This window comes from Camelina sativa, chromosome 3 (genome assembly GCF_030686135.1).
Source record: "Camelina sativa cultivar CO46 ecotype springtype chromosome 3, ASM3068613v1".
NCBI classification, from domain to species: domain Eukaryota; kingdom Viridiplantae; phylum Streptophyta; class Magnoliopsida; order Brassicales; family Brassicaceae; genus Camelina; species Camelina sativa.
In genome coordinates this window covers 15,491,813-15,514,984 of record NC_141882.1, presented here as the reverse complement: position 1 = coordinate 15,514,984, position 23,172 = coordinate 15,491,813, and the positions used below count along the sequence as shown (strand labels likewise).

The 23,172-nt window shown below is 40.2% G+C and overlaps 4 protein-coding genes and 1 pseudogene across 9 annotated transcripts; 4 read left to right on the top strand and 1 right to left on the bottom strand.

Annotated features, from left to right (window-relative positions):
- The first annotated feature begins 150 nt into the window (after positions 1-150).
- Positions 151-1,857, top strand: LOC104777362 (uncharacterized). The gene is made up of 5 exons (XM_010501599.3): positions 151-355; positions 632-702; positions 811-916; positions 1,072-1,204; positions 1,468-1,857. The coding sequence occupies exons 1-5, from the start codon at positions 279-281 to the stop codon at positions 1,606-1,608; spliced, it is 528 nt and encodes a 175-aa protein (XP_010499901.2). The 5' UTR covers positions 151-278; the 3' UTR covers positions 1,609-1,857.
- Positions 1,858-2,341: 484 nt separating this feature from the next.
- Positions 2,342-4,295, top strand: LOC104757708 (RING-H2 finger protein ATL58-like). Of its 2 annotated transcripts, XM_087505525.1 has the most exons (4): positions 2,366-2,733; positions 2,846-2,906; positions 3,034-3,116; positions 3,647-4,295. In XM_087505525.1, exons 2-4 carry the CDS (start codon positions 2,868-2,870, stop codon positions 4,107-4,109), a joined length of 585 nt encoding a protein of 194 aa, XP_087361651.1. In that variant the 5' UTR covers positions 2,366-2,733; positions 2,846-2,867; the 3' UTR covers positions 4,110-4,295. The 2 variants fall into 2 exon arrangements, with proteins under 2 accessions (XP_010478774.2, XP_087361651.1); XM_010480472.3 differs by having other exon boundaries at positions 2,342-2,906.
- A 247-nt stretch (positions 4,296-4,542) lies between these two features.
- LOC104757709 (phytolongin Phyl1.2) lies at positions 4,543-5,706 on the top strand. Its single transcript, XM_010480473.3, has one exon. It carries the CDS (start codon positions 4,543-4,545, stop codon positions 5,509-5,511), a length of 969 nt encoding a protein of 322 aa, XP_010478775.2. The 3' UTR covers positions 5,512-5,706.
- Positions 5,707-5,760: 54 nt separating this feature from the next.
- Positions 5,761-8,641, bottom strand: LOC147946977 (uncharacterized). Of its 4 annotated transcripts, none has more exons than XM_087505548.1 (6): positions 8,203-8,641; positions 7,964-8,096; positions 7,522-7,654; positions 7,398-7,434; positions 7,046-7,310; positions 5,761-6,972 (listed from the first exon to the last, which is right to left on the bottom strand). In XM_087505548.1, exons 1-6 carry the CDS (start codon positions 8,362-8,364, stop codon positions 6,947-6,949), a joined length of 756 nt encoding a protein of 251 aa, XP_087361674.1. In that variant the 5' UTR covers positions 8,365-8,641; the 3' UTR covers positions 5,761-6,946. The 4 variants fall into 4 exon arrangements, with proteins under 4 accessions (XP_087361674.1, XP_087361676.1, XP_087361665.1 ...); XM_087505550.1 differs by having other exon boundaries at positions 5,761-6,960; positions 8,203-8,567; XM_087505539.1 differs by having other exon boundaries at positions 7,522-7,651; positions 8,203-8,554.
- A 3,271-nt stretch (positions 8,642-11,912) lies between these two features.
- On the top strand, positions 11,913-15,440 carry LOC147946976 (uncharacterized; annotated as a pseudogene). The gene is made up of 4 exons (XR_015587042.1): positions 11,913-12,413; positions 12,517-14,545; positions 14,623-14,953; positions 15,024-15,440. The product of XR_015587042.1 is annotated as an uncharacterized LOC147946976 (transcript).
- The last annotated feature ends 7,732 nt before the right edge of the window (positions 15,441-23,172 follow it).

Here is a 23,172-nt window from a genome sequence, read left to right as displayed (position 1 = left end):
GTGTTATATCTAGAGACTAGAATGATGAAATAACGATCGGGTCAACCCGGTTTAGTGATTTGGACTTTAGTAAGCCCAATTTTAAACACAAAAAGCCCATTATGGTTGTTTTGACCCGTTTACCCGAACTCGGTTCGGGTTCCGTAGAGCGGTAAAGAGATAAGAGAAAAACCCCCCATTTCGAGATTTCTTCAGGTTTCAGTGAAAATTTTCCATTCGAGTCTTGATTCAATAACTTGTTCGTTTCTAAATTTGTTAACTTGCTGAGAACTTATATCATGGCGAATTCGAAATTTAGTTTGAAAGTTTGGTTCAATAAGAAGATCAGTGAACCACTTGTCCAGATCTTGCGAAGGTTCTTTAATTATGTGGCTCTCTTCATATTTTGTTGTTATGAATCCTTTTACTGTGTGTTATAAAGTTGTTTACTTGCTAGTCGATGTTGTTTATTTTGATACCCATTTCCTATTTCTTGTGGAATCAAGTAGATATGACTTGTTTTTTAACTTCTTGACTTGTGTTTGAACAGTTATGTGTAACCATGTAGCTTATAAAAGACTCAGATGTATTTTCCATGTTCTGTGTTGTTGTGTAAAGTGAACCAAATTTTTTTATTTGTGTACCCTTTTAGAGGTGCTGAGCCAAAGCAGCTGGCGTTCTCAGCAGCATTGGGGATTACCATGGGAGTATTTCCAATCTGTGGTGAGTTCTCGTGCCACTTTCGTTTCTCGAATAGTTGTTCATCGAAGATTTTAGTGTTTGTGATCTCTAAATGTATTTCATTCAAGAGAGATATTTGTGTTTTGATAGGTGTTACTGTGTTGCTATGTGGCCTGGCTATTGCATCGCTTGGATCTCTTTGTCATGCTCCAACTGTGATGTTGGCTAATTTCATTGCTACTCCAATAGAACTAAGGTAGCCATTTATTTTCTACTTAAGATTCCTTCGAAGTTACGGCTTTTGAACCAATATAAAGAGACAACACAAAACAAAGTGTTTTATTGATCTTCTAGTATCGAACTGACTACTTATGTGTAGTTTTGTTTTTGGCTATGTGTGTCACATTGAAGTCTTGTGGTGCCTTTCTTACGGCTTGGTGAAAAAATTATCGGTGGACCTCATTTTCCTTTAACATCTGATGCTCTAAAGAAGGTGTTGACAGGCCAAGCTTCCCGAGATGTTTTCTTAAGCATCGGCAATGCGGTAAGGTTCTCCAATATTAGCTTAGTGGTATAGATTTTGGTAATATTATGCAAAGCTGCTCATCGCATTTCCTGCCCAAATCTATTACAATCCTGTAGCTTCAGTAGCTTACAAGTGGGATTTTTACTCATCGTGTTGTCATTTGTTAGTGTTCTCAAATCTAAAAGATGTTGTTGGTTTTCCTCATCGGTATATACTTCTATGGCAAAGTTGGTTCCAGGTTGTCATATATAACCTGCTTAAACATGAACTTATTTTCGCAGCTACTAGGGTGGCTCATAGCGGCTCCATTTGTAATCGTTGCACTATACATCGTGTTTCTGCCGTGTTTCAAAGTCCTTGTCCGCAAATTCAGCTCTGATGGTCCAACTACAAAGACACCAACAAAAGAAAGGATCGCTTAAATCAAACAGTTCTTGGTTTCTACAAAGCAGAACGTTGGAGATTCTATGACCTTGTGTTCTGCTATGCCGATGTTGAGGTTCGGAGTTTGAGTTATCTATAACAATAAGCCTCTCTGTAAATTACAATGTTTGGAACTATATCTGAAATAGTATAGGCCTTCTTAAGGGGGAGAATGTAAGTGTGGGGAATATAGTAAGATAAGTCATGTTCATGTATGAATATATATATATATATATATTGAGAAGGCAGATGAATCTTTTATATATAAGCAAATAGATTGAGAAGGCAGATGAATCTTTTATAGATAAGCAAAAGATACCTTTAAATTAGCCAAGTCCATGTGAGAGAGTATTACACTACATATTACTGTATAGGTGTAACATGCCATATCAAGTCTTTGTTCTTGTTTATGGATAAGTATTAAGGACTATAATTTTCCAAATAAAATTTATGAATCTAAAGAACGACACCAAGAAAAGGAAAAAAAACAAAATCATTCTCGTACGTGTCTCCATATGGTTTACAAAGCAGTACAATCAAAGAACCTGAAGTTGACAACTTGGTGATGGCTTTGGCTAAATCCCAAAAACGAAGGATTTGTCGATTATGATCGGTGTAAAGTGTGTAACGTTTTCCCTCCTCTTGTTTTTTCTTGTTTTGCTTGTTCGGCCAGAATCTACGGGAAAAGTTATCTAACATTTCATAATCATAAAACTTTCATTATTAATGAATGCCCCTAAATTTTATTTTATTTTTAATCTAATTTTCCCATTAGAAAAATAATCATAAATGAAGAAGGAAACAGACAGTTGCCCTATACTGAAAAGCTAAAATGCTTCACCTGAAACCTCTGGCACATCTCTCTTTCTATCTCACACAGACATAAATTACATATACACATTATTACCATTATTGTATTTTTTTTTCTTTAATATAACTCCCGATCTGACGATCTCTCTCGTTTCTTCTTCATTCAAAGGAAGTGACTTTTTGGGATTTAAGTCTTTGTTTGTGTATTTTGTGAACTCTGTGGTGTGGTGTGGTGTGGTGTGGTCTGTCACTCTGTGGTGTGGTGATGTCTTACAGCAACTCAAACCCGGAAAACTACAGTTCATCATCAGCCGGTACGAACTCGCCGGAGCTTAAACTTTATCAAGCATTCATCTTTTCTGTACCAATCTGCTTCACATTTATTATTCTCTTCTTGTTCTACTTGATCTACCTTCGTCGTGGTAGCTCCGATTTGTCTTCTCTCGGAATGCGAACTACTTTCATCTCTGGTAACTCTCTCTCCACGGTACGTTACTCTTGACTAATCTCTTCTTTTGTTCATCTCTCTTATTGAGTTTCACCTTGTGAAGACGAAGATCTGTTCTTTTATGATTTAGTTTTGTAATGATTGGTGTGTTTTGTAACGTGAGCAGGCTGAATTAGGATTGAGTAAAGAGCTGAGAGAGATGCTTCCCATTTTCGTCTTTAAAGAGAGCTTCACCGTAATGGATTCACAGTGAGTTCTCCAGATTCTTTTCCCTTTTGTAATTTTAGTCCTTTTTTCATAAATTCATGAACCATGAGTGAAGATTTTCTAAGGCTTTAGGAAAATAAAGAATAAGGCTTAGTTGTAGAAAGTTCAAAAAAATGAGTTAAATCTTTGTTGTTCATTGGTGGAAGTGAACAAAGATGAGAGGTTCTAGTCTTTATCTCTAGTGGGATGAAATTTTTGGTCTGCCTTGATTTTGAAAGGTACTACTTAGGTCCAATTGACAGTCACATTGTTACTTGAATGGAGGTTGAAATGTTACAGTAGTTGCTTACATGATCAGGTAATTGTGGTGGGTATAGTTTCTGGACAATATGTTGTATTATGTAATTTGAAAGAGATATCTCAAGATCTAAAGATAGTTTGAAAGATTTAGTTGTCCTAGTAGAGGCAAAACTTGGGAGTTTAAATAATTGTGCTTATAATCCTGAAACTGAGAGTCAAAACTGTAAACTAGAATGAAGAATAATAAACTGATTAGGCCTTTTGATTTACAGATGTTCTGTTTGCCTTGGGGAGTATCAAGCAGATGACAAGCTTCAACAGATCCCTGTATGTAAACACACTTTTCACATGGATTGCATTGATCTTTGGCTCACATCGCATACCACTTGCCCCCTTTGCCGTCTCGCTCTTCTCCCCAGCCAACCCCGTCAAACCGAAGAAGATTCTGGTCCGAGTCTTGTGAGCCCTGATGAAGAGGTGTTGAGTCAACCAGAATCTCAGCCAGTAAACCACAGAGAAGTGTTGAGTCAACCGGAATCTCAGCCAGTAAGGCACAGAGAAGTGTCGAGTCAACAGGAATCCGAGCCAGTAAACCACCTAAACGATGGCCAAGAGCAACAGTGTGATCCGACTCAGTGTAATCGAGATGCAAAGGAGGGCTTGAAGGAAACGCAAGAGGATGAACGGAACAGCATCCGGACATCGAATGCTTGTTGTAGTTGTAGACCTGGTTAAGATTAACCACTTCTGTAAAGTTTGCTGTGTACTTGCATTTGTAACTTGTAACATTAGTAAATTTATTAGGAGTGAAAATGAGAGATTGATCTGATCCATAGAAGAAACAAACACTTTAGAAGGCAAAATGTGTAGTAAATATTTGTGTTCGAACCTGAAACTTTGGAAGATTACCAAAATTACTCAGAGAAACTTGTCCCATTAACCCTTGCGTTTGCTCGCGCGCAAAAGCTGAGTATGGTCTGCTTCAATACTGGTTCCAAAAGGGTTTGATGAATGATGATTTTAACTACACCTCTATTAGCGGTTTCATAGTCTGTTTCAAAGTCAAGGAAACAGAGGATAAGGTAATACTAGGAAAGAGAAAAGATAAAGCATAGTCAAAGGGTTGGGTGAGAGCTTGAATTGTGTTGTCCTCTCTCTCTCTGCTTTAATGCTTTCTCTTTCCCAAACATTCCATCTTCTCTTTGGTCCTTTTCAAGATTCCTTTCGTTGTTTCTTACTAGCAAAGATAAGGATCTTAAAAGACTTTAACTTGGGGTTCCTTTCGAACAATCCCAGAACCCTAGACCCAAACCAGAGAATTGACTTCATCTCTCTGTTCTCTTTCTCATCGCCTGCCCTAATCGAAAGTCCCGACATGGGTTCAATCAAAAACACAGTTCACTACTGTTGTGTCTCAAAAGACAACCAGATTCTATACGCTTACAACAATGCCGGAGACCACCGCAACAACGACAGTCTCGCTGCGTTATGCTTAGAAAAGACTCCGCCTTTTCACAAGTGGTACTTCGAAACGATGAGTAAGAGAACTTTTGGGTTCTTGATGGAAGATGGGTTCGTTTATTTCGCCATTGTTGATGATGTTTTCAAGAGATCTAGCGTTCTTGATTTTCTTGAGAATCTAAAGGTTGAGTTAAAGAAAGCTAATAAGAAGAATTCGAGAGGTAGCTTCTCTGGGAGTATGAGTTTTAGCAATGCTCAAGATCAGCTTGTCCGAAGACTCATAGCTTCGTTGGAGACTGATCTCACTTGTCTCCCGATATCATCACCTTCCATTGATGGTGCTGAACAAAGCGACGCAGCTAATTCAACGAAAGCTCCGCTTTTGGGAAGATCCAACAAGCAAGAGAAGAAGAAAGGGAGAGATCATGTGAACTCACAGAGAGGCATTGAGATAGAGGAGCACCGGAAATCAAATGATAGAGGAAACGTTACAGAACGTTCTGATTCTTCACCTGCAGCAACTACATATGTTCCAAGAAGGGGACGATCTGAGAGCATTGAGAGGAAGTGGCGGCGTCAAGTGCAGATTGTTCTTGCCATTGATGCAACTATTTGCTTAACGCTACTTGGTGTTTGGTTGGCTATTTGTCAGGGCATTGAGTGTACACGTTCTTGATCATTAACACGCTTCTCCTCTTCCGTAAAATCGTCGTCCAGATTCAAGCTCTAGTTTCACTATGTGCCTTTTGTCTTGTAGTATTGTTGATTGTATATTAGGTATAGGTCTCAAGTTCCTACCTTGGTTTGTGTATGATATGATGCTTATGTTGTTCATATGATTGTACATATATATTAGTTTGTTGCCGAGTGATTGCCTCTTCAAGCCAATTTAATGAATGTTAGGGATACATATTGTAAGGAGGCATTGTCACAACTGAGGGAGGTTTATATCAGATAGAAGTAAAATATTGCAATCACATTTTCATTTTCCAAACCACCGTGGATGGAAAATGAAAGGTTTTGTTTTCTTACATAGAATCAGAAACACAAGCTTACAAGATAACAAACGCACATAAAAAGAGTCTAGAGAGGGGTTTTTTTTTTGTTCTTGAATAAACAGAGGAAAGAGTAAAGGAGAGATAAGGAGGTGATAAATACCTCTCACCTGAAATCCTAACCATGGTTGATCAACTGGTTTGGTTGACGTTAAAGAGAAGAACCTAAAGGGAACCAAAATATCTCCCAAGAGGCAAAACATGCAAATGCAAGGACCCCCCCACAATCCATATGTGGGGGTTGGTTGAAAATATGATGAGAGCAATCTATATCTTGAATCTTAAAAATGATCTTAATCTAAGTGTGGCTATAACTCCAATGCTTAGCCACCGAGAATATACATGGGTTAGCAAACACCAACTACTTCCTTATATCCTCAAAAGGAAGTTAGTGAGGCTGTTTCCTTTAGCCTTTCTTGATGTCAGAGAAATTTATGTTCTAGCAATCTACGATAAGACTTTGTAACTACATGGTCCTAGATCTAATAATCCTAAGACTGCACATTAAAATGGATTTAGCGTAAAAGTAGTGGGAACACCTTTGCACACACTACTTCAAACACTTCCAGGTGGTGACATTGTGCCTTTTCCTGGTAAATCCTTATTTCCTTTCATGTTGATCAGCCAATCCTAAGCTTTTTATGTTTTTCTACAAAATTGCTTTGCCTTTCTGAGGCACTGTGCAAGACATATGGTAACTCTTTACTTCTAAAGCTCGAACAGGCTATCTTGAACGAAACTTCGTTCAGAAGCACGTAATGCAATGAATAAAATGAAAAGATGAGTAATGCGTATGACAATGGTCCAAGTTAAAACCCCTATGTGAGACTTAACTAGAACTTTCAAAGTCGCCCAAACTCCAAATTAAAGGCTCTTTGTCTAATGGGTTAGAAGCATAAAGGGGAAAAGGGCAACCATGGTTAGGCCACAGGTCTTGTGGGACTTCAGAGGCATGTGGATAAAAATTAGTAAACAGAGATTGACTTAAGGATTTAAAATGAACTGGCCTCTACATAGCATCAATGGAATCAGAGTTGAAACCATGAGCCTTCATGGTCAAGCCTGTGGAACTGCAAAGCACACTGCTGAAGAACATCAGTACCTCTGGTTTTTCCAGGTTTTGTATGAACAACAAAAACAAATAATTACACAAACCTGATGGTATGACTGGTGAAGGTGCAAGAGACACTGGTGTACCATTGTGGTGTGGATAGTTTCCACCCGTAGAGGAGGCAAGAGCAGAATAATGAAACATGTGGTTGGGGTAGTGAAGAGGGGCATAACCAGTGACTGGTCCATTTCCTTCAGCAAATTGGAGATATGGGTAAAACCCTGCTGCTGCTGCTGCTACACCAGTCATTGGTCCGCTGCTATACATTGGATGCTGAGCAGTTGCCCCTCCATACACATTGTAGTATCTCTGTTACAAAAACAAGTATTCAATAAGCTATAAGAGATAAAAAGTAGAATAGGGAAAGACTAGATAACTAGATTGAGATAAGCATACCGTGGGGTAATTGTAGTCCATTGTGTATGAAGAGAACCTAACAAAGTTTAATGAGACCAAACAGAGGATTTAGCAGTCTATTTAATGAGTTTGGGAAAGAAGTAAGAGATATAACGTGGAGTACCCAAAAGGATTAGTGTAAGGAAGTGTGTAGTGAGAGAATGGAAGTGGCGAAGGCATAGCAGTAGCCGCTGCTCCAAAGTGTGTCTTGAAAGGGCTAGTCACCTTCAGACCGCCTCTTCCTCCTGCATGTCCTACTAAACACAACACCATGAGAATGTCATCTAAAACATATGCTTTTAGCAAAAACAAAACACAGCATATTTTAACCAGATAAGTCTTCAGAGTATAAAACAGACCTATAGGTTTTAACTTATTAGTCTGCAGCACATCATAAAGACTACTAGAGTACTGAGCAAGATGAAACTACCCCTCAAACAATAAAGTAGCTAACTTGCTACAAATATGTGATACATGTCACGACATGCAATTCCAGCCTTTTCTCTTAGATAATGGCAAGATCCATGGAATTACATCAAAATTAGGTAAAGAAACCTAAAAAGTACCATGAACAGGAGAAGAAGGTTTGGATCTCTGAACACCAAAAGCAGCAAGATTACAATTAGCTCTTCTCCCATCAATAACAGGAGCTGGATCTACACAAGCTTTCTGAGCTGCTTCCGGATCACAAAAAGTCACCTTTAAAAGTAAAAAAAAAAAAAAAAAACAGAACCCGTGAGCTTGATGAAGCTATAACAACAAATCTCCAAGTTCAAGAAAAAAAAAAGGAAAGAGAAACACTTACAAAGCCGTAGCCTTTAGATCTGCCACTAGATTTATCAGTGATGACAACAGCTTCAACAATGTCCCCAAACTGTTCAAAGTAGTTCCCGAGAGAGAGTTTGTGTGTTTCCCAAGCTAATCCTCCAACGAACACCTTGGTAAATGTCGTGTCTTCCATTGTCATGTTGCTACAAACTCAACGAACGAACCCGCGAAATAAAGTTACCGACTTTGGGAACAGAAGAAGAAGCAGAGAACGGTAGTTGAGAGAAGAGAGAGAGAAGGAGAAGAGAAGAGGAGGAGGGAAGAGGATTCAAGGAAAAGTCAGGAAAAAGAGAGTTTGGGGGACACACTCAATTCAATTATTTAAGCTTAACTTTTCCCCAAATATCAATAACATTGTTTTATTTATTGTACGGTCACTGTGCTTTTACACTTTTTTTTTCTTGTTGGTCGGATCCACTCTGTATGTATTTTACAGTTGGACAAAATATATTTATCCTTATTTGAGCTGTTATATAATTTTGGTATTTTTTTAATAGGTGGAAAACTAAAAGTATTATCAAGTACAGATGTAGTATTCTTTTTTAGTTGCAGTTAAAATAATTGTCAGAGGTAAACAGAAACATAAACATTATTCCTCTAATTTTTTTTGTTTCAATTTTTTTGTTTTAACTTTTTATAAAAAATGATCTTAAATCAATTTTCACAAGATCACATATTACAATTGCACACAAGCTGTGTAGTTTTGGTATATAAGAAAGTAAAATCATTTATGGCATATATTTCTAAGAGCATGATTTAAGATGTGTTATTTAATCTTTTCTAAAAATCCATTTGTTTAGATTTCAAAATTTATGCGGTATAACTTGGATGATTTTAATAATTTTACTCATGAAACTCTGGAAAATTTCAATGACTTCATGAAGAAAATTTTCAAAACTCTTTTATTTTGAATAACAATGGAATTTAATGAAGTATTTGAAATCCTACTTTATTAACACCAATTTTTATGTTTTATTAAGCATGAATTACAAATATCATATCCAATAATGTCATATTGTAAAGCATGATTTAGAATCATTAATTGAATAATGGACTGTAGTTGAGTTTTAATTCTATTAAAATCCATGACTAAAGATAATTGGATCATATATTTAAGATCATGAAATATTTCAGATTTTCATTGATAATTTAGCAGAGAATTTTAATTTATATCTACCCACTCTATATGATCATAGTAGTTTAATGCATATGAAGGATTGAAAAAGATCTATTCATGTTTCATAAATTCCCATATTCTATTTTCAATTTTATACAATTCTTTGCTGTTATGTACATACTTTTCATCCAAATTTGATAAAGAATTAGAACACTTTATTAGATCTTACAACAAAATCAACAAAAAGTGTTTAGTAGAACTTTAAATTATCTTCATCCAATACTCTAAAACAGGTTTAAGACTAAATCAATCTTATATAAACTATGGTTTATATTAAAATTGTCAGTAGAGCTTTAAATCATTTCCTCCAAATATAGGAAGCAAATGTGCATAATTGAAATGGAAGGAAGAGAGATAAAGAGAAAAAAAGGGGAAAGAGACAGAGCTGTCTCCCCACGCCTTTAGACTTCAAAAAAAGCAAAAGCCTAAACAACAAACAACAACATTCCTTCCCCCACCTCGCGTCATCATTCATCCCACAACACAGCCACAGCCACAGCCACAGCCTTGCATATCTATTTACAGCTCATCCATGGGGCTCACTTCCAAGATGATCTCAATTTATCAAATTGGGCTTATTTCAGGCTCATTTAGGATACTAAGGCCCATTAAGGATACTATGGAATCATCCTTAATCAAACTCTGATGTTGTTTCCATCACATGAAGGTTTTCAAGATGATCCCAAAGTGTTTGACTTAAAGTTCACTTCTTGTCTTGACCCTTGTATATCTTGAATTCATTTCTTAAGTTCTTTCTCTCTTAAGCCCTTTAATGAGCTTGATGAGAAGATTTCTTAGAAACCTCCACCATCAAGCTTAATTGGGTTCGTTGTCTTCTTTCATACATGTGAATATTAATGTGAGATATTCATCATGCTTTGATGATAAAATCGTAAACGAAACCAAAAAAAAAACCTATGTGAGATCATCATGTTTTAATGACCAAAATCTTTGTAGAAGAGAATTAAGTTCGTCTTGGAAGTCCTCTTGACCCCTAAATAAACTTGCAAAAAAACTTAACCAAGAGGTTCAATAACCTGCGTGAACACTAAATTATGTTTGGGACACTGCGTGAGTGAAAATCGTAAATTCAATACTAAAGATCAGTAAGTAGAATACGAAATTATTCAGAAGATTAATTTGACTTATCAACAGGTTCAAGATGAATTGCAAAACAATAAGATTTTTTGGATGGCCACGTAATTTGCTGATGGATGCGCGTGGATAAACGTAATGATGTACACTAGCTAACACATGCATGGCTGAATCCTAACATTTGAGAGTTCTGTAGAAGCAAAATCTCATCCACAAATAATCATATAGAATTATAATCGAACACGTGAATAAAATAAAAAAAGCTGAACCAGAATAATGTTATAAATTCTCATATATACTAATCAAAAATAGGCCAACTAATGCTTAAACCATCTTTTCACAAACTTTTGGTGTTTTCTAAAATTACGTAGATATCATTTTCAAAACGTTGATAAATTTTGATAATTGCCGAAACATACCAAACTTGTTTCAATACTTTAGCACCCACTAACTTCCACACTATATATACTTTAGTTTAGTACAGGATATTATGACACATAGATGTAACTTTTTTTACAAAATAATGTTGTTTTTATACAAATTTTAATAATTGTTGTGGAAATAAGAAAACTACTTTATATATAGGAGATGTTAAACCAAATAGGGACAGATTTCACCAATAATCCCAAATATAGTTTTTCTTTAATTTCACTCCCATCATTTTTTTTCTATTTTTGGTTTGTCAACGCCATCCCTTTCTTTATAATTGTTTAATTTCATTGGTGTTTTATAGTATTGTATATAAATATGTCTCTCTTTCTTTGTGTTGGAATTAAACCACCGACTTATTCAAGAATATTTGACCAACGCGACACTGTAGATTTCCTTTTTAGGTTAATCGTCAAGGATAACTAGTTGTTTATAACAAAAGTGAAATATGTGAGTTGAAGACCGAAGAGTATTGCATCCGTTAATTAGGGCTAGCTAACTTAATCTAACCGACGCAAAAAAAAAAAAAAAAAAAAAAAAAAAAAAATGTTGAGAAGATTTTGTAAAAAAGGGACTCTTGCATCGAAGCTACCTTTCACCTAAACGTTTATACAGAAATATAAAAGTGAAAGATTATCAATCAGTTCGTGACTATCCTAGTTTGTCGTAAGACGCGTAACTATTACAAAACCACAACAATTAATGAAAAGTTTTCCAGTTTGGGGCACATAGCTAGGAAGGATATACAGTTTTTTTTAGGTCACATTTATAAGAAATTGAATTTTTAAATCCGTTAAAGATAACTCAAATTATGCCTGGTCCAATATTTTAATAGGAGCCATAAATAGGGTTTTCACAAACAAAATTAGTAATTTAGCTGTAATTATGGTTGATCACATTATACCACTAGAAAACGAAAAAGCTTTATATATGAGAGGAGCCAAAAGAAATCACGACCTCACACCGACCACATTCGTCCCCTTCATTACGCTGTATCTCTAAAGGCTAAAGCTAGAGATATGGGTACAAGTCACGTACCGTCCCTTTTTGTGTTATTCCTATTACAAAATCCTCGTTATAATGCATTGTGCTTCCGGTATGACATGAAATTTTATAGGAAAAATTTCCAAAAAAAACATGAAGTTTTTTCGTTGCCAAAAAAAAACATAGACTAATTTTTTGATGATATAAAAAACACCAACTTTCTCGATTTGCCGATTTCACATTATCTTCGTTTACACCGTCGACGACGTTAGACGGAATCGGGATTACTGTTAAACGAGGTAATTAAAAGACACTTATACCCTATTTTTCTTTTCCCTCAAATCTTAAACAAGCCAAAATCCCCAAATCGAATTATAGAGAAGAAAAATTAGGATTAGGGCTCTCCCAAATTGATTTGGGCGTTTTCAATGTTCTCTCCCAAATCGAGCTGAATCAAGTTATTTGTGTTCGAGAAGACATAGAAGTTCACTGGAGAAGATGAGGTATGTGTTTAGAAACGTGATTTGAAATCGAATTGGGGCTTAAGGTTTTGTTGTTTTTTCATTTTGTGGAATAGATTAACAATGATTTGCCCTATTAATGCAGTGACATTATGAAAGTGAATATGCATTATGGTGGATGTGGTTATGTGAATCAAGATATCTTCGATTACAGAGGAGGAATAGTGAAGGAGGACATGATTATGGACCCTGATTATGTCACATGGTCCATATTCGACGAGTTTTGTCAAGAAAATGGGATGTGTGGGATGGTTGAGAAAGTATGGTATAAGCTACGACATGAAGAAATTGGGTTAGCAAGGCTTATCTTTGGAGATAAAGATGCCCAGATTAGGCAGATGTGTATGGAAACAATGACATCAACATGTGAGATTGATATATACATTCATCAAATGGCTTGCGGAGAGCATGAACAATCTGATGGTGAGGAACAACCTGAGTTGGTAGCTGAGGATAAAGGGGTTGAAGACAAGGGTGAAGATCTGGTTCAAGAAGTAGGTAATGATGATCCTAGGTTTGCAGCTTTGTTTGATAAAGGAGTGAATGAGGCTGAAGCTACTGTCAGGAATGAGGCTGAAGCTACTGTCAGGAATGAGGCTGAAACTGTTGTTGATTATCTAGAAGATGATGTTGAGTTTGAGCGACAATATGTTGATGATGAGCAACCTAACCCTGCACTTGACACAGACGATGAATGGGTAGCGTTTAATAAAGAAGAAAGATCAGTTTCCATAACCAATTATGTGAAAGATCAGCCTCCATACTTGTGGTTGAAACAGACATTTCAAAGTGGCGAAGAGTTCAAGGATCAGTTGCTGAGGTATGTGTTAAAAACCAATTATGATGTGAAGTTATGTAGATGGGGTAATACACAGCTGGCAGCTGTGCATCACCATAACATTTCTTCAAGAGCTAGGATGTTGAAACAGGGGGTTGTCGCAAAACTATTTAAGGATGAAGCAAGAAGAAGGCCTATGATCAGATGGACTGATATAAAAGATGAAATAATGATGAGGTACAATCTATCAGTGTCTAAGTGGATATGTCAGAAAACAAGAAGATTAGCCCTCGATATGGTTATAGAAACTCAGGCAGAACAATTTTCAAAACTTTGGGATTATGAAGCAAAACTAAATCGATCTAACGAGATACATACAGAGATTGTCACAATTCCTCAGGCTGATGGTAAGAAACTATTTGATAAGTTTTATGTCTGTTTTGAGGTACTGATAAAGAGATGGAAAAGCTGTTGTAGGCCTATCATTGGTGTTGATGGAGCGTTTTTAAAGTGGGAGTTAAAAGGGGAAATATTAGCAGCTGTTGGGAGAGATGCGGATAACAGAATTTATCCTATAGCTTGAACTATAGTAAGAGTAGAAGATAATGATTCTTGGGGTTGGTTTGTTGATAAGTTGAAGAATGATTTGGGTTTCGGCCTAGGCAATGGTTTTACCATTATTTCGAATAAGCAAAAAGGGTTGATAAATGCTGTCACAGACAACCTTCCAAACGCTGAGCATAGGCATTGTGCTAGACACAATTTTGCTAATTGGAAGAAGGTGTATGGCGAGCTTGAATATGAAAACTATTTCTGGGCTGTTACATTTAGTGTCAATGAGGGGGACTACAACTACAACATGAAAGCTCTGAAAAGTTATGATCCAGAAGTATGAAGATTTGCTGAAAACAGAACCGAGGACTTGGTGTAGATCTTTCTTCAGCAGCAATGCAGTTTGTCAGGATGTAACCAACAACTTGTCAGAGAGTTTCAACAAGACAATTAAGGAGTCACGAAAAATGCCTATTATTGACATGCTTGAAGATATTAGAAGACAAACCATGAAGCGTGTATCTAAGAGGTATGAGAAAGCAAAGAAGTGTCATTCAAAGTTTACACCACATATAATGACATTGTATGAGGCAAACCGCAATGCAACAAAGTTATGTCAAGTATTAAAAAGCAGTGAGTCTTTATATGAGGTTAAAGAGGGCAAGGCAAGCTTTGAGGTGAATATCAGTCAGCGCCATTGTGGTTGTAACCAGTGGAACATCACCAGAATTCCTTATCCTCATGCAATAACTATTATCACTGAACACAACCGTGATTCAGATGAGTAAGTATTTCTTCTCATTTCAATTCCTTTAAACGAGTTATTCATTGAATTTGTTGATTTAACTCTATATGTTGCAGCTATGTGGATAAACACTTCTTGAAAAGTGTGTGGCAAGACACTTACTTAGACAACATTAAACCTATAAGGGGTGAAAGGATGTGGAAACCACAAGATAAGAGACCTATTCAAGTGCCAGAAAAAAGGAAGCAAAGGGGAAAGCCAAAGAAGTATGCTAGGATAAAAGAGCCTCATGAGTCATCGAAAAATCCTAACAAGTTAACAAGAGACGGAAGAACCATGACATGCTCCAATTGCAAGAGAACTGGTCACAATAAAAGTACTTGTGACAAACCAACTGCTCCCTCATATCCTCTAAGAAAGAGGGGGGACCAAGGAAAAATCAAGTAAGTATCCTACTTTTGTTGTCTTTGTAGTGTTGAGTTTCCTTTTGTTGAATGGAGTTTGCTTTGTTATATAGATTGAAAACAATGGTCCATGGAGTATACATAATGCACCTAAACGGTTAAGGACAATTCAAAGCCAAACCATACCAGCTGTTCCTTTAAGCCAATCAACACCAACAGATCCACATCCATCAACAGCTCCACCTTCTACTTCAATAGATCCTACTAAAAAAGCTCCTCGTGGTCGTCCTCCTGGTAGTCGAGGCAAGGGTCGTGCCAGGGGTCGTGGTCGTGAATCAGATGCACCAAGACCTCCGGTGTTTTTCATGTCACCTTGGACTAACACTGTTTTCGACTCATGGCGACCTCATGACCCTTAACACAAATCTCTTAATGTTTTCTTTTGTATCAATACCATCATGTGTTCTTTTGTGTCAAGAGTCACGACCATTATGATCCTTGTATCATATGTTAAGTGTTGTTTTGAACCTGGATTAACTATTTATGAAGGAATCAGTTTATTTAGCCAACATTACACATCACTTGATTATAACATCATGTTTAGACAAAGACAACAACTACTAATTGTAACATCCGCGAACCGGAATCCCGGTTTGGGATGTGCATCGATTGATGCTGGAGGAGCATCGGTCGATGGTGATTCAATTTCCTGCGTTTTGACTTAAGTTAAACAATGCATTTTGGGCAAAGAGAAAGGAGAAAAACCCTTAGAGATCTGTAGCTGGGATCGTTGTAGGAGCTTCCTAGGAACGTTTTTTTCCTGTGTTTGGGTCGGATTCCTTTTGTGGCAAAGGTAAGTGCATGACCATGGCTTATCTAGGCTGGAGATTAGTCTGATTTGTTTGTTTCTGTGTTGTTAGGCTTGTTAGTATGTTGTTTGAGGTGCTGGGAAGCTTTCTTGTGGCTTGTGATCATTTCTTGTGGTTGCAGGAACGGAGATCCGGCGAGAAGCTTCGGGGAAAACAACACTCGGCATGAGCATCGGTCGATGCACTATGTGCGTCAGTCGATGCTAGTGCGAGGACGGCGCGATTTGACCTAGGAGCATCGGTCGATGCCATGTGGAGGCGTGGGTCGATGCGATTAGGGTTTCCGCGTGATGTCGAGCATGTGTCGATTAATGCAAGTGGGGGCATCGGTCGATGCTGTTGAACCTTGTGTCGATCGATGCATACCCTGTGTCGGTCGATGTTGGTCCCTGATGGTGTCGGTCGATGCAAGCTTTGTATCGGTCGATTCAGAGCCTGGTTTGTTTGTTGATTGTTGTTTGATGGTTAGAGTATCTCTATTGCTTGTGTGTATAGCCCAGTAGATGGGATGATTGCCTAACTGAGTGTTTATAAAATACTCATGCATTGCAATTTGTGTTTGTGATGCAGGTAAGGGCAAGGTGTGATCGTGGAATCAAGGCAATAAAGAGGAGGATGTTCTAGTGGTTCGCTTGGTTGTCTGGCTTCTGTTAGGTTGCTAGATTTGAGTCCTAGAATGTTGTTTAGGAATGCTTGTTCTCTGGTTTATGCTGTTTGGATCATTAGTTTATGATTGGATTATTTATTGGTTATTGGTATCTGTTTTCCACTGTTGGTTGTGTTTGTGGTTAGGTGGCTAGTGGGTATGGGACCACTAGTTGTGTGTTTTTATTATTATTATTTATTATTTAAAAAAAAAACGGGTCAGGTCGTTTCAGTTTGGTATCAGAGCCCTTACGGTTCTAGGTTTGGGTTCACTAGGTTTCTGTTGTGGATGTTGGGATTGCATGTCTTGATTGATTATGTGAGTTAGTCAATTGTGTGTGGTATGGAGTCCTAGAACATCCTATTCGAGCCTATAGTGTGATTCCACGATGAGTTTATGTTTTTGTGTTGATGTGTTATGTTAAGATTGCTTGTTAGCCTCTGTTCTTGGAAGAGCAGTGGTTAAAGGTGTTTAAGTTGTTGGCTATGGACGTGGGCATTGTTGTGGTCGTGATTGGGCGGGTTCCCAAAGCCAGCGAGTGTGTGGTCCAGAGTTCCACGAGGAGGTGCGTCGAAGATTCGCAAGCGTATCAAGAGGGCCAAGAGGGGGTTGGCCGGTGAGCGTGCCGGGGGTGCTGGGAACCCAAGTGTGGGGTTGCAGCAGGTGGAGCCTAGGGTCGAGATGATCGCTTGGCGGATCTGTTGGCATGTTGTGGGAACGATTACCGAGAGGGGGTACCAATGCAGGCTCCAGTTGTACCGCATGTGGTGGGGTGCAGTCGAGGGCTGTGGATGTTGAGGTCTATCCATCTTCTGTTAGGAGGATGGAGCAGTTACAGATGACCGGTACAAAATTTTTCTCGAGAGGTACCGAGCCTAGAGGGGCAGATAGGTGGTCTTTTGCAGTTGGATCATATATTTCCCTGTTTGGTGGGTAATCTAGGTTAATATGAGAAGTTAAGTGGGCAAGTGTAACATTGCAATGTTATACTCGGACCATAGGAGGTACTTTTGGTCGGGAGATGATTATAGTCGTTAAGGATTGTTGCTCCTGAAGGGATGGTGATTCCCCTGAATACCGATAGCTTGAGGGGTTGGGGGCTCCGAGAGTGGCAAAGGGGATTATGTTCCCCTGAGGGGATGAGTAGTTCCCCTGATACCGAGATCTTGAGGATTTCGGTCCAAGAGTGAGATCGGTATGGCTCAAAGGTTGCGACCTAAGGGTGGAGGAGTTGGGAGCAAGCAATACCTAGGACGTGAGTATAAATATAACGATTGAATGTAGACCTTAAGAGATTGACGGCGGTTTAATCTTGGGTGTTGGATATGTTGACCAATGGGTCAGGGTTTTATGACCAGCGCGGTTATGAATGTGTGGCGGTTGCGCAAGGATTGTGAGGCCGGTGGTGCTGGCGTCCCGGGAAGGGGAGTTGCAACAGGTTTGAGCCGCGAAAGGCTTGTTTGCTAGATACTGAAGTTCACGAGAAGCCTTCATGGCAGGATACTCTTATCGTTGCGACAATGTTAGATTAAGTTCATTGGAGATGGACGGGGTTGCTAGATTCAAGGTTTTGGTAAGTTTGCTGAGGGAAAAAAAAAGCAAGTGGTTTGAGTTGGCGGCTTGCAAAGCATTTGATGCGGTGAATCAGAATATGCAAACGTATGGTACTTGTTTGTTTTATTACGCTCGTATTGATGAATTACTGTGGAGAATTGCTAAGCGGGAAGCTAATTTGTAATAAGCCATCTTGTGAAAGTTTCCCTAAGAGACAAGTTACTAGAGGTTCTTGGATGGACAAGAGGTGTTGATATCCGCGTGGTGGTGAGTTGATATCCAGAAAACCCATCTCGGTGTTGTTCGTCAAGTAGAAGGACGAGGTATGGGTATGAGTTAGAGGCGATGTTGTTTGGGTTAACAAATGCGCCAGCAGTGTTTATGAGGTTGATGAACAGCGTGTTTCAGGAGTTTCTGGACATGTCTGTCATCATCTTCATCAACGACATACTGGTTTATTCTAAGAGTCTTGAGGAGCATGCAGTGCATTTGAGGGCAGTTCTGGAGAAGCTGCCTGAGCAGAACCTGTTTGTTAAGCTGCGCAAGTGTAGTTTCTGGCAGCACGAGATGGGTTTTCTGGGTCATATTGTGTCTGCAGATGGGGTTTCTGTAGATCCGGAGAAGATTCAGCCTATTAGAGTTTGGCCTATACCGCAAAATGCCACAGAGAACAGGAGTTTTCTTGGGTTGGCAGGCTATTACAGGAGGTTTGTTGGAAGGGGTTTGCGAGCAGAGCACGTCCTATGACTTAGTTGACAGGGAAGGATGTTCCTTTTGTTTGGTCACAAGAGTGCAAGGAGGGCTTTGCAAGCCTGAAGGAGATGTTGACTACTGCTCCGGTGTTGTCTTTGCCTGAGCAGGGAGAACCCTATCGGGTGTATACATATGCATCCAGAGTTGGTTTGGGATGTGTGTTGATGCAGCATGAAGACAACTATCCTACTCATGACTTGGAGATGGGTGTTGTGGTTTTTGCCCTGAATATTTGGAGATCTTATCTATATGGTGCAAAGGTACAGGGGTTTACAGATCATAAGAGCCTGAAGTACATATTCACTCAACCCGAGCTGAACTTGAGGCAGAGGCGGTGGATAGGGCTGGTGGAGGATTATGATCTGGAGATAGCCTATCATCCTAGTAAGGCTAACTTGGTTGCAGATGCTTTGAGTCGGAAGCGGGCGGCTTCGGCTCAGGAGCAGGATATGGATTCTCTGGTAAGAGAGATCAGTGCGTTGAGCTTGTGTGCGGTTTCTCAGGAGCCGTTGGGTTTGGTTGCAGCTGATAGAGCAGATTTGTTGAGCAGAGTGCGGTTGGCGCTAGAGTCGGATTTGGGGCTGGTAAATGCCTCAAAGGATGTTGATTCAGAGTATCATGTTTCGGCTAATGGTACTATTCTGGTGCAAGGGCGGATCTGTGTGCCCAAGGATGAGGAGTTGAGGCAGGAGATTCTGAGAGAGGCTCATTTTGTGCATGTTCTCTATTCATCCAGGATCGACTAAGATGTACCGAGATCTCAAGAGGTACTATCACTGTGTTGGGATGAAGAAGAATGTGGCTAGTTGGGTTGTGAGGTGCGATGTGTGTCAGTTAGTGAAGGCTGAGCATCAGGTACCAGGTGGTTTGCTGAAGAGTCTTTCCTTTCCAGAGTGGAAGTGGGATATGATTACTATGGACTTCGTGGTAGGCTTGCTAGTTTCCAAGACGTTTGATGCTATTTGGGTCATTGTGGACTGGTTGACTAAGTCGGCACATTTTCTGGCCATTAAGAAGACTGCTGGAGCAACGGTTTTGGCTAAGAAGTATGTGAAGGAGATAGTCAGGTTGCATGGGGTGCCAGCGAGTATTGTGTCTGATAGGGATTCCAAGTTCACTTCGGTGTTATGGAGGGCATTTCAGGCAGAGATGGGAACTAAGGTGCATATGAGTACAACTTATCATCCCCAGACAGATGGACAGTCAGAGAGGACGATCCAGACGTTGGAGGATTTGCTGAGGATGTGTGTGCTGGATTAGGGTGGCCATTGGGCAGATCATGTGAGCTTGGTAGAGTTTGCTTATAACAACATTTACCAGGCTAGTATTGGCAGGACACCTTATGAGGCTTTGTATGGGAGGTCGTGTCGTACACCGCTATGTTGGACTCAGGTGGGGGAGAGGAGCATGTACGGGGCAGATTTTGTTCAGGAGACCTTGGAGAAGATTCAGGTTCTCAAGCTGAACATGAAGGAAGCTCAGGATCGGCAGAGGAGTTATGCCGATAGGAGGAGGAGAGATCTTGAGTTTCAGGTTGGAGATAGAGTGTACCTCAAGATGGCCATGTTGTGGGGTCCGAATAGGGCATTGACTGAGACTAAGTTGAGTCTGAGGTATATGGGTCCGTTCAGAGTGATTGAGCGAGTTGGACTGGTGGCATATAGACTGGAGTTACCTGAGGTTATGCATGCTTTCCATAAGGTTTTCCATGTGTATATGTTGTGGAAGTGTCTCCGTGAGGATGATCAGTTGTTGGCTAAGATTCTTGAGGATCTTCAGCCTAACATGACTTTGGAGGCGAGACCAGTGAGGGTTCTCGGGAGGAGGATCAAGGAACTTAGGAAGAAGAAGATTCAGTTGATGAGAGTCCTTTGGGACTGTGATGGTGTTGACGAGCAGACTTGGGAGCCTGAGGCGAGGATGAAGGTAGGGTTTATGAAGTGGTATGAGAAGCAAGCCGCGACTTGAGCTGGCCTAGCCTGGTCCCATCTGTAATCCGTGGCTCGAGCGGGAATGAAGTATTCCAGCCCATCTCTCTTGTTTACTTTGTCGCTTAGGGTGGTTGGTTGTGCGACTAAGTAACAAGATGAGGTTGTGTTTGGGGTACAAAGTTTCCGCGAGGTAGTGTGTTGGAGGAAAGTTTCCTGTTTTAGAAGTTTCTATAAGTGGAAAGTTTACAGAAGTGGGAAGTGCTAAAAATGGAAAGTCTTATGTGAGTTGGAATTTGTCCATTTTTAGTGGCAGAGGGCCTTGGAAGGGCTTGTGTGGCCTTAGTGGTGGACTTTTGAGTCGTTGCACCGTGTGTGGCGGTCTTTTGAGTTATTGTGTGGCCTTTGTGGTGAGCTGTTTAGCCGTTGTGTGGCCTTTATGGCGGGCTGTTTAGCCGTTGTGTGGCTTTTGTGGCGGGCTGTTGAGCCATTGTGTGGCTTTTGTGGCAGGCTGTTTAGCCATTGTGTGGCCTTTGTGGCGGGCTGTTTAGCCAGAGTGCCTGTTGAGGTGGTCCTTCGGGACAGATGGTCTTTGTGACGGTCCTTCGGGACAAGTGGCCTTGGTGGCGGTCCTTTTTACAACATTTGTTTGGTCTTGGTGGCGGTCCTGTTTATGACATTTGTTTGGCCTTGGTGGCGGTCCTGTTTAAGACATTTGTTTGGCCTTGGTGGCGGTCCTGTTTAGGATATTTGATTGGTCTTTGTAGCAGCCCGTTGGGCAGAGAGATGATCCTTGTGTGGTCATGAGGTATTCCAGTGAGGGGATATGTGGTTGGTAGGACATCGTGTTGTCTTACGCGAGCAACGGAAAGGAAACCTAGATAGGGATAAGACTCAGACGTGTTCGGAATTGTTTGCTCGCGGCTCTTAGGGAACTTAAGCTCTCCTAGTAACGTCATATTCTAAGACTTTGTGGCTTGGGAGTATGGCTGGTATATCGACTTTGGATGACGATCCGGGGGCGCGCTGTAGGGTGGCAACCCGAGAGACGAGTATTGGACTCCCTTATATATATTATGGCATGCAGGCTTAGTCCCGATGAGGAGCAAGCAAATATTATGGCATGTAGACTTCGGTCTGATGAGGAGCCAATAAAAACTCAAGGTTTAGGCCTGTGAGTAAAAAGGAGAGTCCAAAAGTCGAGAGCAAATAATGCGTGGAGCGTGAGTTTATCGCCTAGAAGTGACCTTTTGTATAGCGGTCGGAGGAGTGCGGGCCGTGGAGACGGAAGCACGGGAGTCCTTGGCTGAGTGTTGTTCGAGATTCGAGGACGAATCTAAATTGGTGGGGGAGAATTATAACATCCGCGAACCGGAATCTCGGTTTGGGATGTGCATCGATCGATGCTGGAGGAACATCGGTCGATGCTGACTCAATTTCCTACGTTTTGACTTAAGTTAAAGTCTCATGAGACGACTTTAGCCGTTTTTGAGAGAAAAGAGAAGAGAGAAAGTGTTCTTGAGCGTTCTTGAGGTTTTTGGGAGATTTCAAGCTGTTCCTGTAGAAATCTGTAGCTGGGATTGTTGTAGGAGCTTCCTAGGAATGTTTTCTTCCTGTGTTTGGGTCGGATTCCTTCTGTGGCAAAGGTAAGTGCATGACCATGGCTTATCTAGGCTGGATATTACTCTGATCTGTTTGTTTCTGTGTTGTTAGGCTTGTTAGTATGTTGTTTGAGGCGCTGGAAAGCTTTCTTGTGGCTTGGGATCGTTTCTTGTGGTTGCAGGAACGGAGATCCGGCGAGATGCTTCGGGGAAAACAATGCTCGACGTGAGCATCGATCGATGCACTATGTGCGTCGGTCGATGCTAGTGCGAGGACGACACAGTTTGACCTAGGAGCATCGGTTGATGCCATGTGGAGGCGTCGGTCGATGCGAATAGGGTTTCTGCGTAATGTCGAGCATAGTGCATCGACCGATGCTAGTGCGAGGACGGCACAATTTGACCTAGGAGCATCGGTCGATGCCATGTGGAGGCGTCGGTCGATGCGAATAGGGTTTCCGCGTAATGTCGAGCATGTGTCGATCGATGCAAGTGGGGGCATCGGTCGATGCAGTTGAACCTTGTGTCGATCGATGCGTACCCTGTGTCGGTCGATGTTGGTCCCTGATGGTGTCGGCCGATGCAAGCTTTGTGTCGGTCGATGCAAGGCCTAGTTTTTTTGTTGATTGTTGTTTGATGGTTAGAGTATCTCTATTGCTTGTGTGTATAGTCCAGTAGATGGGAGGATTGCCTTACTGAGTGTTTATAAAATACTCATGCATTGCAATTTGTGTTTGTGTTCAGGTAAGGGCAAGGTGTGATCGTGGAATCAAGGCAATGAAGAGGAGGATGTTCTAGTGGTTCGCTTGGTTGTCTGGCTTCTGTTAGGTTGCTAGAGTTGAGTCCTAGAATGTTGTTTAGGAATGCTGGTTCTCTGGTTTATGCTGTTTGGATTATTAGTTTATGATTGG